Source organism: Miniopterus natalensis, chromosome 12, assembly GCF_054644295.1.
Source record: "Miniopterus natalensis isolate mMinNat1 chromosome 12, mMinNat1.hap1, whole genome shotgun sequence".
Taxonomy (NCBI): domain Eukaryota; kingdom Metazoa; phylum Chordata; class Mammalia; order Chiroptera; family Miniopteridae; genus Miniopterus; species Miniopterus natalensis.
In genome coordinates this window covers 71,994,868-72,014,572 of record NC_142092.1, presented here as the reverse complement: position 1 = coordinate 72,014,572, position 19,705 = coordinate 71,994,868, and the positions used below count along the sequence as shown (strand labels likewise).

At 46.0% G+C, this 19,705-nt stretch overlaps 1 protein-coding gene across 2 annotated transcripts in view; it reads left to right on the top strand.

Moving 5' to 3' along the window:
* ABL1 (ABL proto-oncogene 1, non-receptor tyrosine kinase) overlaps window positions 1–19,705 on the top strand; it is an 86,201-nt gene that overhangs the window by 39,472 nt on the left and 27,024 nt on the right. The window contains exons 1-3 of one of the 2 annotated variants that reach the window (XM_016196613.2): window positions 4,300–4,437; window positions 18,395–18,568; window positions 19,134–19,429. In XM_016196613.2, coding sequence (XP_016052099.2) covers window positions 4,359–4,437; window positions 18,395–18,568; window positions 19,134–19,429 — 549 coding nt within the window. In that variant the 5' untranslated portion in view covers window positions 4,300–4,358. Of the gene's footprint in view, window positions 1–4,299; window positions 4,438–18,394; window positions 18,569–19,133; window positions 19,430–19,705 lie in introns of those variants that run through there. The other variant, XM_016196612.2, reaches the window with a different exon arrangement.

Here is a 19,705-nt window from a genome sequence, read left to right as displayed (position 1 = left end):
CCGCAGGCTCTCACTGGGCAGGATTTGCAGAATCGGGGGAAGTGGGCTCTGTTGGCATGTGCGTATGAAATAGCGGGCACATACCTCAAGATCTTTGCCCTTTCCCGCTAAAGTTATTGGCTGGGCTGGAAACAGTGAGAGGGTCAGTCACACCTGGGGTTATATAGTCCTAGGCTTCCCAAACCAGGCCCCACAACACACTTGCCTGCCTGCCTTCCACTCCCACCCATCCTGCCGCTCACAGGTGGAGCTTCAGCATCCTGCCGCCTCCTGCTCCTGTCCGGTCTCCTTCCTCCTTCCCTTGACCCCTCTGCCTCCTCCCCTATCTTTTAAAAATAGGACTGAATTCCAAACTTTAAAAAATTTCAAAATTTATCCTAAAATCTTCAGAGAATAGTCCCCTTTTGGTAACTTGTTCTAGAATTGTACTTTTCTTAAATTTAGAAATTTCTTTCAAATGAATGAATTTTTTAGAAATATCCATTGTTGTGTGTTCTGTCCCCAGTGGAAATAAGCAAATCTTTCCTCTTCCAAAACAGTGGTTTTCAAACCTAAGTACAGTACGCACACAGGTCACCTGGGGAACTGGTTGAGGCGCGTCCTGTTCCACACATCCTGCTTCTGGAGGTGCGGGTGGAGGCCGAGGGTCTGGTTTGCATTTTCAGCAGGCACCACCGGTGATTCTAAGTAGGTTGTCCCTGGACCATAGTTTTGGAAACAGAGCTCGTATCACATACTTTAACCTAATTAAGGACCTTTGTTCTTTCTTAATATTCTTAATATGTTTTAAAATATTCTTAAGTAGTTCTAATTCCCAGAATTATTTTCTTCTAAGACATATTTTTCCAATTTTTATTTCATTCTTTGGCTTTGCACATATTATCCACCTTTCACTTAAATTGCAAATTATGTTCCTGCCACTTTGGGAAGTTCAAGGGCTTTGGACCTTACTACTTCCTAGCTGTGTGAACTTGGACAAGGATACTTACTCTCCCCTTCCCCTCCTCCCCAAGTTTCCTTACTTGTGAAATGAAATTATACTACACAGTATTCAAAGGATTATTGTGAGGCTTATGCCTGGCATGTATTAGGTGCACAGTAAATGTCTACTCCTTTTTCAAACTGAATGCATCATGACAAACAAGCTGTGTAGTTCACAGTCTTTTTCATTTCTTTGTTGTTTTTCTTTATGTTTTAAAGTTAATGCCTTTGAGGCTTAAGCCTGCTTAGAGGGAGTACTTCTTGGGCCTTTCTTCATTCTAGTAAGAAGATTGGGGCTTCCCTTTATTTGCTTGTAACAGAATGCCTTTTGTATCTTGCAAGTGAGCTTCCTAAGCATCAAAACTGGATCTGGAAAGAATAGTCGAGGTTTGATGCGGTAGTGTAGCGTACAGTTTGGTGATACTTTCAGTATTTGTTGCTGCTAATTCAGTTTCGCTGGACCAGTTGATGCATAGTTTTATAACTAAATTTTGAAAGATTTGGACACAGTTTATAAGCATTACTCATTTTAAGAGGATAAGGTCATTTTAGACTCAAGAACAGAATATTAGTAATAGTCGTTAGCTTTTAAAAATAAACTTACATCCCAATGTAAAGTACAGCACATGCAAACAAATATCTGGGCCTATATTAACTGATAGCATTCAAGATTATAGTTAGAATTGCAAAAATGCCCATTAATGTATAATTCTTGGCATTAACTTGCCAATGTGAATATACAGCCCTTTAGATCTGAAATGCTGTATAATGACAGACTTTACTATAGTCTAGTCCAAAGCCCTTGAACTTTCCAGAATGGCACCAGAACAGATTATTGTTTTTCAGCTTGTTTTGAATTTTATTTTTGGCTGTACACTTAGAGGTTGAAAGGTTCAAGACAACACAGAACAAGTCAGCAGTTGTTACCTGAAGGCTGACCAGCAGACGATAGTATCTGCCAGAGTCTAGGTAGCGTTCGCAGTCACTGCACTTGTCACCTGGTGGCCCTGTAGCCCCGTGTCTACTGTCCGTGACGGGGCCTTCTTAGGTGCTCATGAGGCCTGACCTTGTACTACCGCACTAACTGTAGGTCCGCGCAGCTGCAGTAAAAACATTTTGTACATTGTTCAGAATTTGGCAGGACACTTCTGAAAAGTTGATGATGCCCTTGCCTGTGATACACACTGGTCACCTCCAGCCAGATCTTGAATTTTTGTGTGTTGTGTATGACAGACCCAAATGAAGATCTTCTTACATAGCCATTCCTGGTGCACTGAAGATGCCCATATTTTCGCCATTACCATATAGGCCAAATGAACCCAACCCAGCTTTTTCTCTGGGGCTGATCACCACAGCCAGGATCTCTCAGCCACGCTTCGTCTGAAACATATGCTAACCTTAGTTATTTGACCAAAGATATAGACAGCCAAAGCTTGAATCTAGTTGTAATTTATTCTTGGTTGGAGGCAGCTGTATAATCTACTGGTCAGGAGCCTGATCCTTGGATCCAGGTGGACCTGGGTTGAGCTCAGCTCTGCCCATTTCCAGCTGTTGGACCTTTGGCAAGGAGCTTGACTTCTCTGAGCTTCAGGTTTTTACCCGAAGAATTGGGATAATAATTCTGTTTTCCTTACAGGGTTGTTGCAGTGCAGTAGTGGACAGACCATACTTCTCACAAGACTCAGACACACAGTGAGATCTCAGTACATGTTAGCTTTATATATATGTACACACACACACGTGTACATATATACACACACGTGTATATAATATTGGTTGATTAGAGAGAGAGAGAGAGAGAGAGAGAGAGAAACATGGATTTGTTATTTCGCTTATTTATACATTTATTAGCTGCTGCTTGTATGTGCTCTGATCCGGGATCAAACCTGCAGCCTTGGTGTTTCGAGACGATGCTCTAACCAACCAACCTACCCAGCTAGATCAGTACGTGTTAGTGCTAATTATTCATGTGCTAAGGTACGGACTAGCTTAGTTTTGTTTTGTTTTTTTAAGAATAGTTTTAGAGAGAGAGAAAGGGAGAGGGGGAGAGAGAGAAACCGATGTGAGAGCATAACTTCGATCAGCTGCTTTCTGCACCACTCCCTTTGGGATCAGGCCTGGACCCTGGGCATATGCCCTGACCTGGAATCAAACCAGCAACCTCTGGTGCAGGGGATAACGCCCCACCAACTGAGCCACACCAGCCAGGGCTGAACTAAACTTAGTGTTTCTGCTTGTTGCAGTTTAGTTATCTGATACTGTTATTAAATTTATTAAATTATTTGGTGTGATTGGGGTTCCCGTTGTTTCCCGTTGACCTGGATTTCTGGTTTTGTGCTGAGTAACACATTCTTGTGATTGTTGTTATGTTATGACATTGTCTATTATCCCTCCTAACCAGAATTATAAAAAGATTGGAGCCCAGCACAGCAATGAAATGGGTTTTAAACTATAGTGCCCCATGGCACTTGTCAAACAAGGAAAAAAGTTCCCTGTTGAAGACAATGAGGCAGACAGGGGATGCAGGCCCTGCCTCTGAAGTTCTCACTGTGGAGACTACATTCCCTTTACATAAAGTAAGAAACTATGTTTGAGTGGGACTCGCACATCTTTTCCAGCCGTCACCTAGCCCGCGTGTCTGGACTGACAACTGTGCGGCATACTTGTAGCCGCTGCGCGGGTTCCAGCCCCGTGATTCATGGCTTAAACGCCCACGGGGCTTAGCCTCGATCGCAGGACGCTCGCCGGTGGCAGTGAGACCGGCGCTGGTACTGGCCGCGGGCTTTGCCTTACCCACCAGCCTTCTGGGGACGGAGGCTCGCCGGGCCCCCGCGGCGGAGCGGGCCTCCAGCAGTGCCTGCGGGGGCTCCTCCTGCAGCTGGAGACACGCGAGGTTTTGGAAGAGTTGCGGGGCACCTGCCTCCCCCAGCCCACAGCTGGGGTAGCCGGTGTCTTTCTTGGGGTGTTAGGGCCGCACCTCCCAACGCTGAGCACTACTAAGTGCTGTGCTTTGAAGAAATCCTCCTGCTGCCTTAGGAGTTGGCCCTGGGCTGGTTTCGGCCGCGGTAACGGCCTAGGACCGGCCTGCGCCTCGCCTCGCCCCGCCCCGCCCCGAGAGGGTCCCGGCGCGGCGCCGAGGGGGTTAAGGCGGCCGAGGAGGCGGGGGCGGGCCGCGGGCGGGCTCGGGCCCTTTGTTAACCGGCGCGACCGAGCGGGGCCGAGACGCGGCCGGGCCCTGGGCGGGCGCGCGGGCGGCGGTGAGGCCCATGGCGGGGCCGCGGGGGCCCGGGGCGGCGCGCGGAGCCAGCGGGGCGAGCCGAGCCTGAGCCGCCCGCGCCGCGGGAGGGGCGCCGGCCCCACGGCTCCGGCGCGCGAAGATGTTGGAGATCTGCTTGAAGCTGGTGGGCTGCAAGTCGAAGAAGGGGCTTTCCTCGTCCTCCAGCTGCTACCTGGAAGGTGAGCGCCGGCCGCGCGGCCTCCGACCGGCCGGGCCTTCCTAGGCCTCCCCGCCTGCGCGCTCCCCTTCTCCTGCCTCCCTGCCTCCCTCCCATTCCCTCCCTTCCTCTTCCCTTCCCTTCCTCTTCCCTTCCCTTCCCTTCCCTTCCCTTCCCTTCCCTTCCCTTCCCTTCCCCTTCCCCTTCCCCTTCCCCTTCCCCTTCCCCTTCTCTCTCTCTCTGTCTCTGTCTCTCTCTGTCTCTGTCTCTCTCTCTCTCTCTCTCTGTCTCTCTCTCTCTCTCTCTCCTTTTCTCTCCCTTTTCTCTCGGCGGCCCCCGCGCGCGCCGTGGGCCTTGCGGGGGGGGGGGGGCGGGGGGGGTGCCCGGCCCCGGCGCACTAGTCCCGAGAGAGGTGGCGTCCGGATGGCGGTGTCGAGGGGGCCCCAACTGCGGGGTTCTACCCAAAAAAGTTTAAGAAGGCGAACTCTACAGGCCTGAGCGGCCTGGTGAGCCCACGTTGTAGAATTTCCACCGTTATTTGGAAATTATGTGTCAAAAGGGCCGGCCTGTGTTTGAAACAGACGCTTTTGATTAGGTGTCGTGTACTACAAAGGGAACGCGTCTCTACCATTTATGGGTACAGAATTTCAAGCGATCTCTCCACTCCTCCATCCCCAACCCAGACAGACCACGAAGAGGTCTTAGACGGTCTCTCTCCTTTCGGTGGAGTACAGAGAAGTCGCACCAAGTTTTACGGAGGCATTTTGAATGAGTCCGGGGTCCGGGCGGGGGAGGGACGCTCATTTAGGCCGCTTCAGAAAAGCGGGGAGCCAGGATCCGCTCACCTTTGCCGCCTTTCCACTCTGCTCGTCTTTTTCTTCTGGAAGCCCGTCCCCCCTTTCCTGTTGCTTTTCTTTCACTTTCTGTCCTTGTCTGGTGACATCTGAAAAAAAGTGAATTGAGGATGAGTGGTTATCATTTGGTAGCTTCAAGATGGATCTGAAATAGATCTGCTTTGGGGACTAGTCATCCCAGGCTGTTGCTTTCAGCTGAAAAGGCTGATTGTACTTAAGAGATGTAATCCTGCTTGCATTTCTCCATCATGTTCATTGAGGACTTAAAATAGGAGTAGAAATGTAAAGCTTACTTTAGAACACGCAGGGTTGCTGCTGTAGTGCCAGGAAGTTGTAATGTTTTTCTTTTTAAAATGAAGGAGAAATAAACAGAGGCCTCATTAATTGTCTAAACCATTTTTCTTTTCTTTCCAGTTTTTTGATTTGAGGGCCTGCCTAGAGTCATACATGCAGCTAACACCATAAACACCAGAGATATAGGTGAAGCCTGTTTGCCCTTCTTGCCATACTATGTGTGCATGAGTCCCTTTCTCTCTCTGGGATTTGGGGTCTGAGAGAAGACTCACCCAGACAGAGTGGGCTTAAAAAATCCAGGATTTGGAGAGAGATGGTTTATTTATCCCCTAAAAATTCATATCCTAGCAGCCAGAATCATCTTCAGTTAATACGTGGCTTGTTTTCCAAGTTGCTCAAAATTCTGAACACATTCTCATTTACATCTGTAACGAGTTAGTGTCAGGCATTATCATCTCAGCTTTGCAGATGGACGCCCAAGGCAGAGTAGATGAATGGGCTTTTGTAACCGCAGAGCTGGAGGAGAGTTTAGGTCACAAACCTGTGACATTGTTTTGTTTTCCTGGGGGGAATATTAAGTATGTACCTGGCTGGTTTAATTATTGTTTATTTGGAGGGGGGGCTAAAGTGTCTTATTCCAACATGTCTTGAAATAATGTTGGCTCTCAAGTCTGAAAAAAAAAGAAAAAAGGATTCTGGGACAGCAGATGGCTTCTGGCTAAGCTGTATCTGGAGAGGTGTCACTAGGAATTCTTTATTGTTGCTGAGTTTTCCTTGTGTCGTCGTTATATTTAATTGGGAAAAGTAAATGAAATTATTGTTTTGTAGTTAAGAAAATTTAACAGACTTCAGTGATCCTTTCTTAGAGACTAGATGTGCTATCGGTCTCTTGGGAAAAGCAGTTGCCAACATCTGGATAAGCAATCCAGCCTTTCTGCTTTTACTGACATCTAAATCAATCAATCAGTATTTATTGACAGCCACAGGGGCCCAGTCCTCACAGGTCCTGGGGAGATTTAAATATGGCCAAGTTTTCCATTCTGTCAAAGAAGAGTCAGCCGTAAATGCAGCCTGGTCACACATCTACTTGCTGCTCGGGCCTAGTTGTCAGAGCAGTTATTAAATGCTTACTGTGGTCCAAGCACTGTTTCAGTATTCTGTGACTTATTTGTTTGATTCTCATGATGGCCTTGAGGTTTTTTCCATTTCATTGATGAGGAAACTGAGGCACGGGAAGGTTAGGAAACTTGTTTAAGATAGTAGAGCTATTAAGTGGTGGAGCTGGGATTTGAACCCATGCTGTAAGGCCCCAGAGAGCCCAATTTAGCCACAGCTTTACGGATTAGCACTATCTTCTTTGGAACTCTCCGTGGGTGTAAAATGATATTTTCAGAAACACTAACGCCTGAAAAAAGTCATTCTTTTTATGTCTTCTGGAAACCTAATACTGATAAAAATGATCACCTTTAGCCATAGAATTAAAATTTTCTAAATGTATATTAAAATCACTGTACACAGTAAAAAATTCTAAAAGGGTATTTATTGAAAAGTAATTCTGTCTCCTGTGCAGTTTTCCTACCCAGAAACACTCAGGAGTTTCTGTGTGTCCTTGTAGAAATATTTTATGCACATATAAGCATTATAGCATTTGAGTACTGTGTGTCAATTTTGTGAAAATGTATGTTGATAGCTGTACCTATTTACCATGCCCACGTGGTCTTTAGCTTTATAATCTTTGGTCTGCTTCAAACACTGAATTTTCCGGCTATTTCTTCCCTCTAGTGATGTGAAAGAAAACATGAACATTAGCCACTTGAATTAATTTTTCCTCCAGTTTACTTTTATTTGTTCATATGTTTGTATTTACCTACACTGTACATGGACATGTAAGTTCTGTGCGGTGGAATCAAAACCTAATGTGATGTGAACTCTTCTTGAACTTTCAGATTTATTTTAAGGGCCCACTTTTAAATGCTTCTTTCGGCAGTTAACTTTCTGGCGAGTGCTTTATGTGGTACCAGCCACACAGATGCACTTTTAGAACTTCTGCCTCAGAGGAGCTTACCTCTCCCTAAATGCTCTCTCCTGAGGTCGTCAGATACTTCTCTTGTTTGGTAACAAAGCAGATCTGAGGCTCCTGCTCGGCCTGATGGAAGGCCGTCCGTCCCTTTCCTTTGGGCTGCGTTCACGGTGCTGAGCATTTCCGATGTGATGGGCCGCGGCCCCAGCGCTTCGCAGACATCCTCCCTAATTCCCGTACCAGTGCTGTGAGCTTTTCAGAGACGAGGAGGAAGGGCTGTGTTCGGTTTGGTTGGAAATTTGGAGTCAGGAGACCCAGTCGTCTGACTTCTCCCAGCTTTTCTGTTCCATTACCTCTAAGACAGAACAAACATCCTCTGTCCAGCCCACCTTAGAGGATTGTTTGGAGGATCTATGAGGTGAATGAAGTGAAAGTTTTGAAATGAATAAAATGCTAAGTATATGTGTTTGTACCAACATGAGGTTCCTTTGTGATGTCCTTGAGTCCAGAGAGTTTTATGGCTGGGCTACTGCTAAGGTCCCGTTCTTGTGTGAGGCGTGCAGTTCTGGAGCCAGCAGGCCTGGACCCAGACGCTGGCCACGTTTCCCAGCAATCTTGGGCACGTTGTTCTCAGCCTGGGTGTTCTCCTTTCTACAGTAGGGATCAGAGCAGTCCCTGCCTTGTCCAGTTGGGAGATTCACATGAGAAATTAAATTTAAATTGTTTAACAGGGAGCCGGGTACAGAGCAAGATGTTAGCCTATGTGAGCTGTTGTTATTTTAAACAAATACTTAGCAGTCTAAAACGGTGGCATTGCCAGTATTTCTTATGGCTGAAATATGATTAGAGTTGAGCTGAACCCACCCATAGTTTTCCTTGTTAACAAAACAACTTGTTTCCATGTTTGTTTTTGGTGCATGTAATTAATATTTCCTGTCCTTGGTTTTAAGGAAAAGTATCTTCCCTTCCTCTGACCCTCTCTTATTCCCATGGTGAATATTTTAATTGTTGATTCATGGTTGGCATCTTATTTCTTCTCTCCAGAGGCGGTATGTCCATAGCTCCAATTTTTCCTGTTTCTGTTTCAGTGATTACACTGGCAAAATTATGACTTTTACAACAAGGTAGAAAGCAGCATGAGAGTTTTAGTTTTCACCTTTTTTACAATGGAAAAGTTAACCCTCTAACAAAAGCAGACACATAATGAACTCCCTTGTAGTCATCACCCAGCTGTAATGTTACCGACTTTTAGTCTTGTGTTCTTGCCTAGAAGTTACAGTTCCAAAGCCATTGACCAGCTTTGCTAGTTGCTGGCTTTGAGAGCCGAGCCTTGTCCTCAGGTGGTAACAGGAGTTCTCTAAAGTTTGTGTTCCCAGCCTCCTCCTTAACCCACGCCACAGGCCTTTCGGGTGGTGAGAGGGAGGACTGACAGACGAGGGGACGGAGAAGCAGGTGGGAGTTAGAGGAAAGGGAGGGAGACGGAGATGCAGACTGGGCGACAAAGACCAGAAGACAGGTTGAGGCAGGAAAGGGAAACCAAGGTGAGAGGGAAGGAAGACAGAGAAAGGGGGGACTGGACAGAGGGGGATGCCTGAGAGAAAGAGAAAGAAAGAGCAGGACTGTGAGAGAGCCGTGCCGACAGGGAGGGAGAGGCAGGGACAGGCAGCCGGGGGCCGGTCACTGGAGGCAGAGGCGAGGAGTGGCTTCTCTCTGCCTCTGTTCCCTGCCCTCTCGTGCGCAGTAATAATGGAGTCTATGGGAGCGGGATGCGGGGGCACAGTGCTGCGCTCAGTGAGGCATCAGTGAACACCGCCTATTGTATTGCATTCTGTTACGTGAACTTTAACCTCATTGCTCCTAATTTCTCCTTAGAGGCCTAGTTCTTAATCAGTCTTACCAGTCCTCAAATTTAGCACATAGCTTTGTGCCTTGAATACCTGAAAGTTGACTCTAAAGGCGGGCATGAATGGAATTAGCCATTGCTTTTGGGAGCCAAATACCCTTTGTTTTGGTCATTTTCAGTTCCTTGGGTTAGCAGTAGACGTGATAGTGACTAACGGGACATTTTGGGGGAAATGGCTGCCATTGGGTAACCTCTCTACTTCGGTTACTCGGGTCTGAGCTGACCCAGGAGCCCCGGATGACGTCTAGAGGAGAGCGGGAGACGAGAAGTGAGTGCCCATGAGGAGCGAGATGGGGAGCCAGATGGCCCATGGCAGGGGAAACAGCTTCCCTGGGCCACGCAGCAAATCGTGGAACCTTTTCTCCCTACAGACGGGGGGAGGGGGGGGCTCTCCGTGCTGTCTGCTGGTTAGAAAGCACAGAGAAGTGGACTTTAGTGTTACACCTTGTTTTCGGATCTTGGCCATGGTTCCATTTAAAAAAAAAAAACCTCGGCATTTCCTAGGTCTCTATAAAGTCTTCCCGGTCGGGGCGTTTGCTTTCTCTTCTTTCCCATCCGCCGTTGCTGTTCTGTGCGACAGGTTCACGTGCAGTTAAGGTGCGCACTTTTTTTTTTTTTTTAATATATCTTTATTGATTTCAGAGAGAGGAAGGGAGAGGGAGCGAGAGAGAGAAACATCAATGCTGAGAGGAGAGTCATTGATCGGCTGGAGCCTGCAACCCGGGCATGTGCCCTGACTGGGAATCGAACCCTGATCGCCTGGATCCTAGGTTGATGCTCAACCGCTGAGCCACGCCCGGCCGGGCTAAGGTGCACTCTTAAGTCGAGGCTCAATATTTTACCTTGTTGCTGAAGACACACGAGTGCAGGGTGTTGTCCATGTGAGTTTGTTGAACATGGAGCGGCGCTGTGTGTTCCGCATCATGAGGCGGGTGCTGAAGACCCTGTGAGGAGAATCCTTGGCCTCTGCCCAAAGGGTGCTGATGTGTGTGGTGACAATAACAAGAGGAAGAGTAATTGCCCTGCAGAGCCCTAGTGCCAGGAAGCACACCTGACGTTCATACCACAGTTCTCCGCGTGCAGTGTGCATTGAGCCCTCCCGACAGCCCAGCTAGGGACTGGGTCCATACTGTCGTCCCATTGTGCAGCTGAGACCCAGAGGCTCAAAATGAGCATCTTCCAGATGTGTGGGCTGAGATTTGAACAAGGCTTGTCCACCCTGAGCCCAGGCTTATTATTTCACTGCAAGGGACACAGATTCCTTATGTGTCTGGCAGGGCCGTAATAGAAACAGACACCACGTACCCAAATAAGGTGAAGGGTAAGTAAGCTTGAGGGTGAGGCGGGGGAGGGGGAGGAAGGACAAACCAGGTTTACTAGAGGTAGTGCGGTCAGGAGGAGGAATTCCAGGGAGAGTAAATGGCCCTTGTCAAGGTGCACTCAGGTGACGCAGCAGCAGGGTTTGCCCTGGGGGAAGCTGCAAGGCATTTGAGGATGAGGGGCTGGAATGGGAAGTAGGGTGATGGGAGAAGGTGGTCCCAGACCCGACCCTGAAGGGTCTCGCGAGCCCGCTTTAGTTTAGGAGCCTGGACTTCTGGGGTGGTGGCACCAAGAACAACCGCAGCCATACCGTGAGGGCCAGTGACGTGCCAGGAGCAGTGTCCCGCATATCATCTGCACACGGCCCGCTGCCTGGCAAGGCCCAGGTTCCCTAGGTTGCCATAGGTGCACGGCTGGTGAGTGGTGACTGTGGTCGACAGGCAGGGCCGCCACCCAGACGTCTAAATGGGATTTTAACAGGAGAGTGACTTGGTCAGATTCACAGTTTAGAAAGACCCTTCTGGTGACTGTATGTATGGACGAGGTCAGTGGGGGAGCCAGTCAAGGGTGTAGTGGGGCACAGAGTGGACAGGACGGATCAGGGAGATTTAGGAAGAAAAGTGGCCAGGATGTGGGTGTGAACCTGATTGGATGAGAGGGAGGGAAGGGGGCACAAAGGACAGGTGTTCAGAGTGGTGGCTTGAGGATGGTGGGTTCTCATTTTACATGGATTTTTATACTCCATTTCCAGTATTGTAGACTTTTGCAACAGATTCTTAGAAGGCAATAGAAAATTCCTTTTTTTTGCATTTTGGTGGAGGAAGCAGGAGGGGGATCGGGACTGTGTATCTTCAGAAAGGCTACTGTGTAGACTGCAAATGGGGGCAGAGGTTAGGATGGAGGATTCTGTTTTCTAAAATTGACTGGCCAGGAACATTATACCATAAAAAGACTCCAGGGGAAATACTTAAACCTTGGGCTAATTTAAATGACTTTTTTTTTTTAACTTTTTGTTTTTTAAAGGAGGTTTCTCTAGAAACTTATTTAACTTACTGCCTGAAATGTAATAGAACTGCATTATTTAAAAAAGGAGACCGTATACTTTGGACTTCTCTCTGGCTTATAGCAGCCCTCTTTCTTGTACTGAACCAGATCTGTAGTGCAGGAGTTAGCAACCTGGCAGGCCCGTGGAGTCTGGGATAGAATTCAGGAGTCGTGTCCGTGGATGGGAAAATACTAAAATTTTATTTCACTAACCTTTAATTGAAAATTAGTATTTTATTTTTTAAAGGTAACAAACTACAGTAATATCAGCAGTACTTGTGGCTTTGTTACCAGTAGAAGTCATATATTTTCACCTCATATAATAGTTTTGATTATTGCTTACACTCCTCACTAGTTTGAAATGACAGTACCCCCTGGATCTCGTTATTTAACGTGTTAATAAAGACACATACACTGGATGCGTTAATAAGGAAGCACTGTCTGTCACAGATTTTTTTTTTTAAAGTTTGAGGACTATTTCAATACAGATGTTTTCCTTTGCAGTTCTTCATATTTATTTTATGCATTTGCAAACTTTATTCTCAGGAGGAGTCCCTGACCATCACCAGAGGGTCCACCTCACATCACAGATAAGGACCCTCCCTTAGTAGTCTTGGTGGGTCAGGCTGGCCTTGGGTCACGGTGAATCCTGCCTCCCTTGCTGGGCACCGTCTTGGTCAGGGTCGCCTCCTTCCTAGCCCCTCACAGCTCCAGACCACGTGTCTGTGTTCTGATACATTAATCCATGGGACAGCACTTGTCTTCTGTTAGACTTTGCTTGAGGTCCCCTGCATGTTCTTTAACTGCATTTCTCCCCCCAGGAGCAGGGCCGTGCAATGATGATTCCTGGCATCATCACTACCTCACCCCACCCTTGCTCCCCACAGCTGACATGGTGTTTTTGGGTGCTGGGCAGTTTTTGTTCAGAGAATAAAGTTAGTGCCGAGGCTGTATTTAGCTAGTAAACTTGTTTTTAAGCTAATTTTAACTGCTCCGGGTGAGGGCGTAAATGACAAAATAAAGGGCCATGTAGACTGTAGATAAAATTACTTTCATCGGGTTCAAATTGTGGGAAATAATACTTTTCCTCTAAGCTCATGTTATAAAAAGTTGTATGAGACGGTTACAAACGGACTTGAGAATAGTCTGAGCATGATCTCATCAGCTGGGACAGAGGAGAAAATAAAACACGAAGACTTCCCTCTTTTCTGAAGCGCCTGTTTTATAGATTTCTAAATTAGAGATTCCTTGAACTGGAGGATAGTAGCGAAGGGCCCACAAAAGGAATGAGGGTAAAGCATCAGGGGTTTAAATGGTTGAATGGGAGCATCCGACACACCCTGCCCTCTCTCCCCTCCCCGACTCGGTGACCTGCCCTCAGCGGACAGTAAAGACAGCAGAGGGCCTTCCAAAGGGAGCCGTGCCACCAGCGTCAACAGGAAGGTGGAAGCTTCCCAGGGATGTTTTTCCTGGAGGTGAAGTCCCCTCCCAGGGGACAGTGAAGTAGCCTAGCCAAGCCCTGGAGCTTAGGAACATTTCTTCTCTCCCTGTTTGCCAGTGGCGGGTTCAGCAGCGGCAGCCCCTGGAAGTCTAGACCAGATATGCCATATCAGAGAATCTTCTGTAAACATTTTTGATCAGTGACTCACTACTTTAAGAAAGGATTATTTTGTATCAGACGATCTTTTAAATTGTACTTTAAAGACCCAACCCATTTTCTTAGAATACTAAGTTAATCCTGCACCAGCCCAGTGAATTTTGTGGCATTTCCAAACATTAGATATTCTTATAGTTGGAACCCTGGCTTTCTAGAGGTTTGGAGGCATTTTTGTAGATATCTCCATTCTTGGTGCTTCAACGGCTGATTAATGACTTTCCTGAGTTTTGTGGGTGATGGGAACCTTTTCATTAACACTGTGGTGAGATAACAATAGTTTTAAATGGGATGAGAGGCACTTTTTTTTTTTTTTTAATATATCTTTATTGATTTCAGAAAGAGGAAAGGAGATAGAGAGAGAGATATAGAAACGTCAATGATGAGAGTCATTGATTGGCTGCAGCCCACAACCCGGGCATGTGCCCTGACCGGGAATCGAACCCCGATCGCCTGGATCCTAGGTTTATGCTCAACCGCTGAGCCATACCCGGCCGGGCGAGAGGCACTTTTGAAGGTGCAAATCTTAAATATATTTAAAATATGACCCAGAAAGGATGCTGCAGAAAATTTTCACTTTAAAAAAAAAAAAAGCCACAAGAATTATAGCAGATGCTAACTTTTCTTCCCCAAGATTAAACAATAGCCCAAAGATCTGTTGGAAGGACCGAGGAGGGGAGCTATTTTGGGCATCTTTTTTAAACGAAGCCTTCAGGCTTCTTTATGGGTTTAACTTCCTGCCGGTGGGACTGGCAGAAAGTTCACATATTAAGCAAGGAAGATATAAGTACATTCTGCAACTTTGGCCTTGTAAGCTGTGATCATTTTTAAGGTTGACGAGCATAGCTCACTATGAGATGAAGCAAGGAGCTTGGCATTTACACACTGTGAGTCAGTTTCGACATCAGCCTGGGCTGGGAATTGACTGGGAGGTTTGGGGCTGGCCTGTGGCTGCGCTGCAGTGTGTTGATCCAGAGGCATGCATGAGCAATACTTCCCTTTGGGCTTCGGCCATTAATTTGTGGAATGGAGCAAGGACTGGAGAGGAAAACTGAGAGACTGCCTTGGATTTCCTCACGTCCTGTTGAATCAAAAAACAGTGGGAGGCCCTTTTCCTTCCTGACAAAGGCCTCATCCCTTCACATGGATTTCACAAGCATCTGTCTCCGTTTTAGGGACTGCCCCTCTCTAACCCATAGTTTAAACCAGTGCATACCCCTGGGCCAGTATCTGCACTCTGCCCATTCCAGGTGTTTTCCAGGCCACTTCCCCTGATTATGTAACTTTCTTTGATCAAATCCAGATGCTGCAGAATGCTTGATAGAAGAGGTCAAATGGCCTTTGAGAAGAAAGCATTTCTGTATTCATGACTTTGGTTTAATTTCCTGTATGGGCCTCGTCTGCCAAGGTTGTGCGCTCATGGCCACGATGCTAGGACACTAGAGGGAAATAAGCAAGCACTTTTTCGGGACAACCTGAGAAGATGTCCCCCTCCCCCAGTGTACTTTTTCATGTTAGATTATCAGTTATTACATGAGTGTCAGCTGGCTTCTATTTAGAACAGTTTTTCTATTTTTGTAATTGTTTTCTGATGATAGAAACATTCCACATTCATTGTGAGAAATATGACAAAATACAGAAAAAGAATAAAGAAAATTCTAAATATCTGTACTCTCACCACCCTGAGTGAACTACTTTTTAACTACTTTTAATGGTACTGTTAACATTCTACCCTGAGTTAAGTACTGTTCACATTTTGATGTAGTTCCTTTTGGACTTTTTTCAGTTTTCTCCAAAAATATGTATATATTTTTAAATTCTCACCTGAGGATATTTTTCCACTGCTTTTAAATAGAGGAGAGGGAGGGGGTGTTGGGAGGGGGAGAGAGACATTGATGTGAGAGAGACACATCAGTTGGTTGCCTCCCACACGCACCCCAACTAGGACCAGGGAACGAAACTGCAATCCAGGTTTGTGCCCTTGACCAGGAACCGAAACTGTGACCCTTTGTGCATGGGCCAACGCTCTGATCCTTCGGCAACACCAGCCAGGGCTCCCCAAAAGTATTTTGAATGGCTTTATAAGCATATTTTGTTTTATGGGCAGAACCACAGACTAACTTATCTTATGTTGATAAATATTTTGTACTTTTATGTGTTATTTAAAAATCAGTATGTACAGATCATTGTGTGGCTCTCTCAGGTTAGATTCCTCAAGGTAGGTCAGAGGCTATGGGATCTTTAAAAGACTTGGTTCCTATTTCCAGTTGCCTGTCTGAAATGTGGCGGCAGGGTCTACGCCAAGCACTAGCATCGTGTGAGAGTGCCCGTTTCATTGCAGTTGCACTGTTAGCCTCAGGAAAACGGACCTTCCAGTTTGATGAAGAATTCACATCTCTGATGACTAGAGGGTTAACATGCTTTCCGTGTTTAACGGCAGTTTAAATTTTCTGTGAATTGCTAATCCGTGGTTTTGGTCCCTTTTTCCGTAGTGCAGGGCTTGTCTTGTTTTTCTGGTAGGCAGACGTTCTTTTAGGAACCATCCTTTGTCTAATGGCTTCACTTAACATAACGATAATAGACGTTCTTTTGATTGGCTTCCACTACTTTACTTGACTTGCTAAATTCACCCTGGCGCTCTCCTGCCCGCTCCACAGCACCGGTGGGGCAGCCGCGCCGCCCCTCTGCTGCGAACACTGCTCCCCTCCCACCACTGGAGTTGCAGCCACACCAAAGCCAGTTGTGTTTCTGTTCATTTTAGATATACTTGTTGTTTTAATTACTCGGTTAATATGAAGCCAGTGAGATCCAAATGTGAAAAGAGAATTCTATGAAAATGAGTGCTTTAGGCAGACTCAGTAAAGGCAGGTAACTTTTAAAAATTGCTACAGGACTAGAGGTGAGTGAGGCAGCTGTGGACAGTGGGAAGGATGTACTGGGATCACATAGCGAATGGCTCCGAATTCCCCCTCCACCTGCAGGAATGTGAGCTGGGGGTGAGACTGCATCACAGGTAGGACTTCCAGAAGATAACACCCAGCTCTAACTGCATATTCACACCGAAGGGGGGGTCCTTGGCCCCATAGTCAAGGCTAGCAAACCAGTGTATATTCCAGTGGGGTGGGAGATCACATATTTTAATAAAAAATAATAATAATTCCCTGCTTTAACGAACTTTTTTAGGGTTAGTTGGTCAAACCCTGATCAGTGGCGCTAGACACATTTTTCGAGCCAGTGTAAATAATCAGAGAACAGGCCCTAACATACCACGAAGCCTTTTCCACATTCTAGGGAATGGCAGTGTTACCGACTCTCTTCCTTGAAATTATCTTTGCCCCTGTGGTTCATAAGATGGAATTACCAAGCATAGTGATGACATAGGTTGGGATGTACTCTTTCAGAAAAGCAGTTCCTGAAGTTCGCCTCAGTCAGTGGCACCAAAGCTAGAATTGAAAGACCTCCTTTATTTAGCTCTGTTGGTTTATTCTAGAGGGATATTTAAAGAATGTTTCCGAAAGCTCTCCAGTCACGTGTCCGGAAGTTTAGCTTAGTCCCTCAGAGGTCTTAGGTGCCTCCAGTGGGTTGCTTTTTGTTTTGTTTTGTTTGTTGTGTTTTGTTTTGTTTTTTAAGGGAATGCAGCAGAATCAGGCCTATCCCAAAAGATGTTTGGGTGTCCTCTAAATCCATAAAGAGAAAATTAAAACAATTGTGTTTGGTTACCATTTAGGTTTGGCTTAAGCATGTGGTGGATCCTTTCATTCTTTTCAAATTCGAATTATCCCCCCTGCCTTTTTTAAAGTTTGATTTCTTATTGTAGTTTCCTTAAATGAGTATTCATATTTCATTCCATAATATCCTTACAACTGTTAAGATCCACTTGGAGTAGATTTGTTGGTTTCAAATAACCATTGTGCATATTGGTCATTACCACAGAGAAGTTCGAGAGCATTTGAGCCTAGTTCAGGAAAAAGAAAGGCCAGGAGAGACTTCAGAAGATATTGAGCTGTTTGGCCCTGTAGGGACTAAGCCCGACACATTCCCAATATAAGAGGTACTGGTTTTCAACTCTTAGAATCTACCTGTAGACAAAACATGAAAGATGTTATTGTTACAGAGTAGGAGACACTTGTTAACTTCCACAAGGTACAAGAAAGAGTGAAGAAGGCCCTGCTCGAGAGTGAGCATAGTGAGGGAAGCTGGACGGCAGGCAAGGTGTTAATATAGCTTATGGTGTAGATAGTCCAGAGATACCATCTCTAGCTGGTAGGACTAGAAGTAAAGGCCTAAGTCTGTTCCTGAACATGCGAAGGTAACCAGTAGAGGGCAGCACCAGAGAGGCGGGGGTGGGGCGGGGTCCTAGTGAGACAGTGGATGTCTCCAGAGATGGAAATGATCGTGGAGAGAAGAACTGTTGCCTCTGGGTGTAGGGGAGAGTGGATGGAAAAATGTTTGTCTTTCATTATAAACCCTTCTGTGTGTAATATCTGATTTTTAAACTATATGCATGTGTTAACTTTGATACCTTTAAAAATGTTTTAAAGCAAGAAACTCTCCATATTATAACATAAGCAGTGGCAGACTTATGAGGTTGGACTGTTTCCATTTCTAACTGAATTCATTTTGAATTAGTGAATTTAAGTGACTTAACCTATTTGGGAACATCCCCTTGGAACGCAAATACTTAGCGTTTTCCACAAGATTTGGGAAAGGGAAGAGTTCATTTCCTACACCACCTTTCTTATTAATGTGTAATGTGCACAGGTGATGAGAAACAAAATAAATTAGGAATGTATAATTTTGGAAATACAGACTTTCTTGCTTCTGGGAATAAAATTAATTTTCCCCCTAATTATTCTTTTTCTTTCTTCTGTTTCCCTATTTCTCTTCCAGAAGCCCTCCAAAGGCCAGTAGCATCTGACTTTGAGCCCCAAGGTCTGAGCGAGGCAGCTCGTTGGAACTCCAAGGAAAACCTCCTCGCTGGTCCCAGTGAAAACGACCCCAACCTTTTCGTTGCACTGTATGATTTTGTGGCCAGTGGGGATAACACTCTAAGTATCACTAAAGGTAAAGGGCTGTGGGCAGCAGGTGGTCATTGCAAGAGCCAGAAATTGATGGAAACTGTGGCTCAATTGTTTGCCCCTCTGCTGATTAAAGGAGCAGATTTAAAGTTTGGAATGCAGAGATATCCAAGAAAACAACAGCAACTTTATAAGAGAACCTCTTTTCCTGAGGAGAGTTCCTGTGTAGCATCCTTCGCAAAAACAGAGCTTTCCTTGTTTTATATTGAAAAAGACACTGAGACCAAATGCAGAAAACACTTTTTTTACTTTTTTAAAGAAAAAATATTTTTTCCCTAAAATGCTTCCTTGTATCAGGAGCAGAGCACTTGAGTAAACAAAACATAATAGGTTTATAAAAATTGAGGCTTTATGATTATTCCTGTTTTCAGTACAAACAGGAAGTTTCATATAAAATGTACTCATACACTTAAAATGCGTGCATTTTCGTGGACTTGTTAAGGTGAAGGGGGTGGTTAGGAACTGGGAGATGTGTAGTAATCATATAAGACTAAGTGGAATGAGCAAGTTAGTTTTTGAAGCTGATGCGTCTGGTTTGGTTCTCTCCTAAGGCGAAAAGCTCCGGGTCTTAGGCTACAATCACAATGGTGAATGGTGCGAAGCCCAAACCAAAAATGGCCAAGGGTGGGTCCCAAGCAACTACATCACGCCAGTCAACAGCCTGGAGAAACATTCCTGGTACCATGGGCCCGTGTCCCGCAACGCTGCTGAGTACCTGCTGAGCAGCGGGATCAACGGCAGCTTCCTGGTGCGGGAGAGCGAGAGCAGCCCCGGGCAGAGGTCCATCTCGCTGCGATACGAAGGGAGGGTGTACCACTACAGGATCAACACTGCTTCCGATGGCAAGGTAGGGCCCTGGTGGGACCTGATGGGCGCGTCGGCGAGTAGTCTTTGGCCAGGAGAGCCCAGAGTCCTGCTGCTGGGTTGCTAAGTTATTGCACCAAAGCCCAGCCAAGATGTTTGAAGAAGCTTTCAGGTAAACAGCAGGCATCAATTTATTAGCCTTATGAAAGGCCCTCTGTGGAGGACCAGTCATATGATGTTATAAGGGTTGGTGTGGTTCTCTGTGTCCTACTGGACTTTTGTTGTTAGCAGTTTCATAAGAGAGGTGTGGAGTATCTGT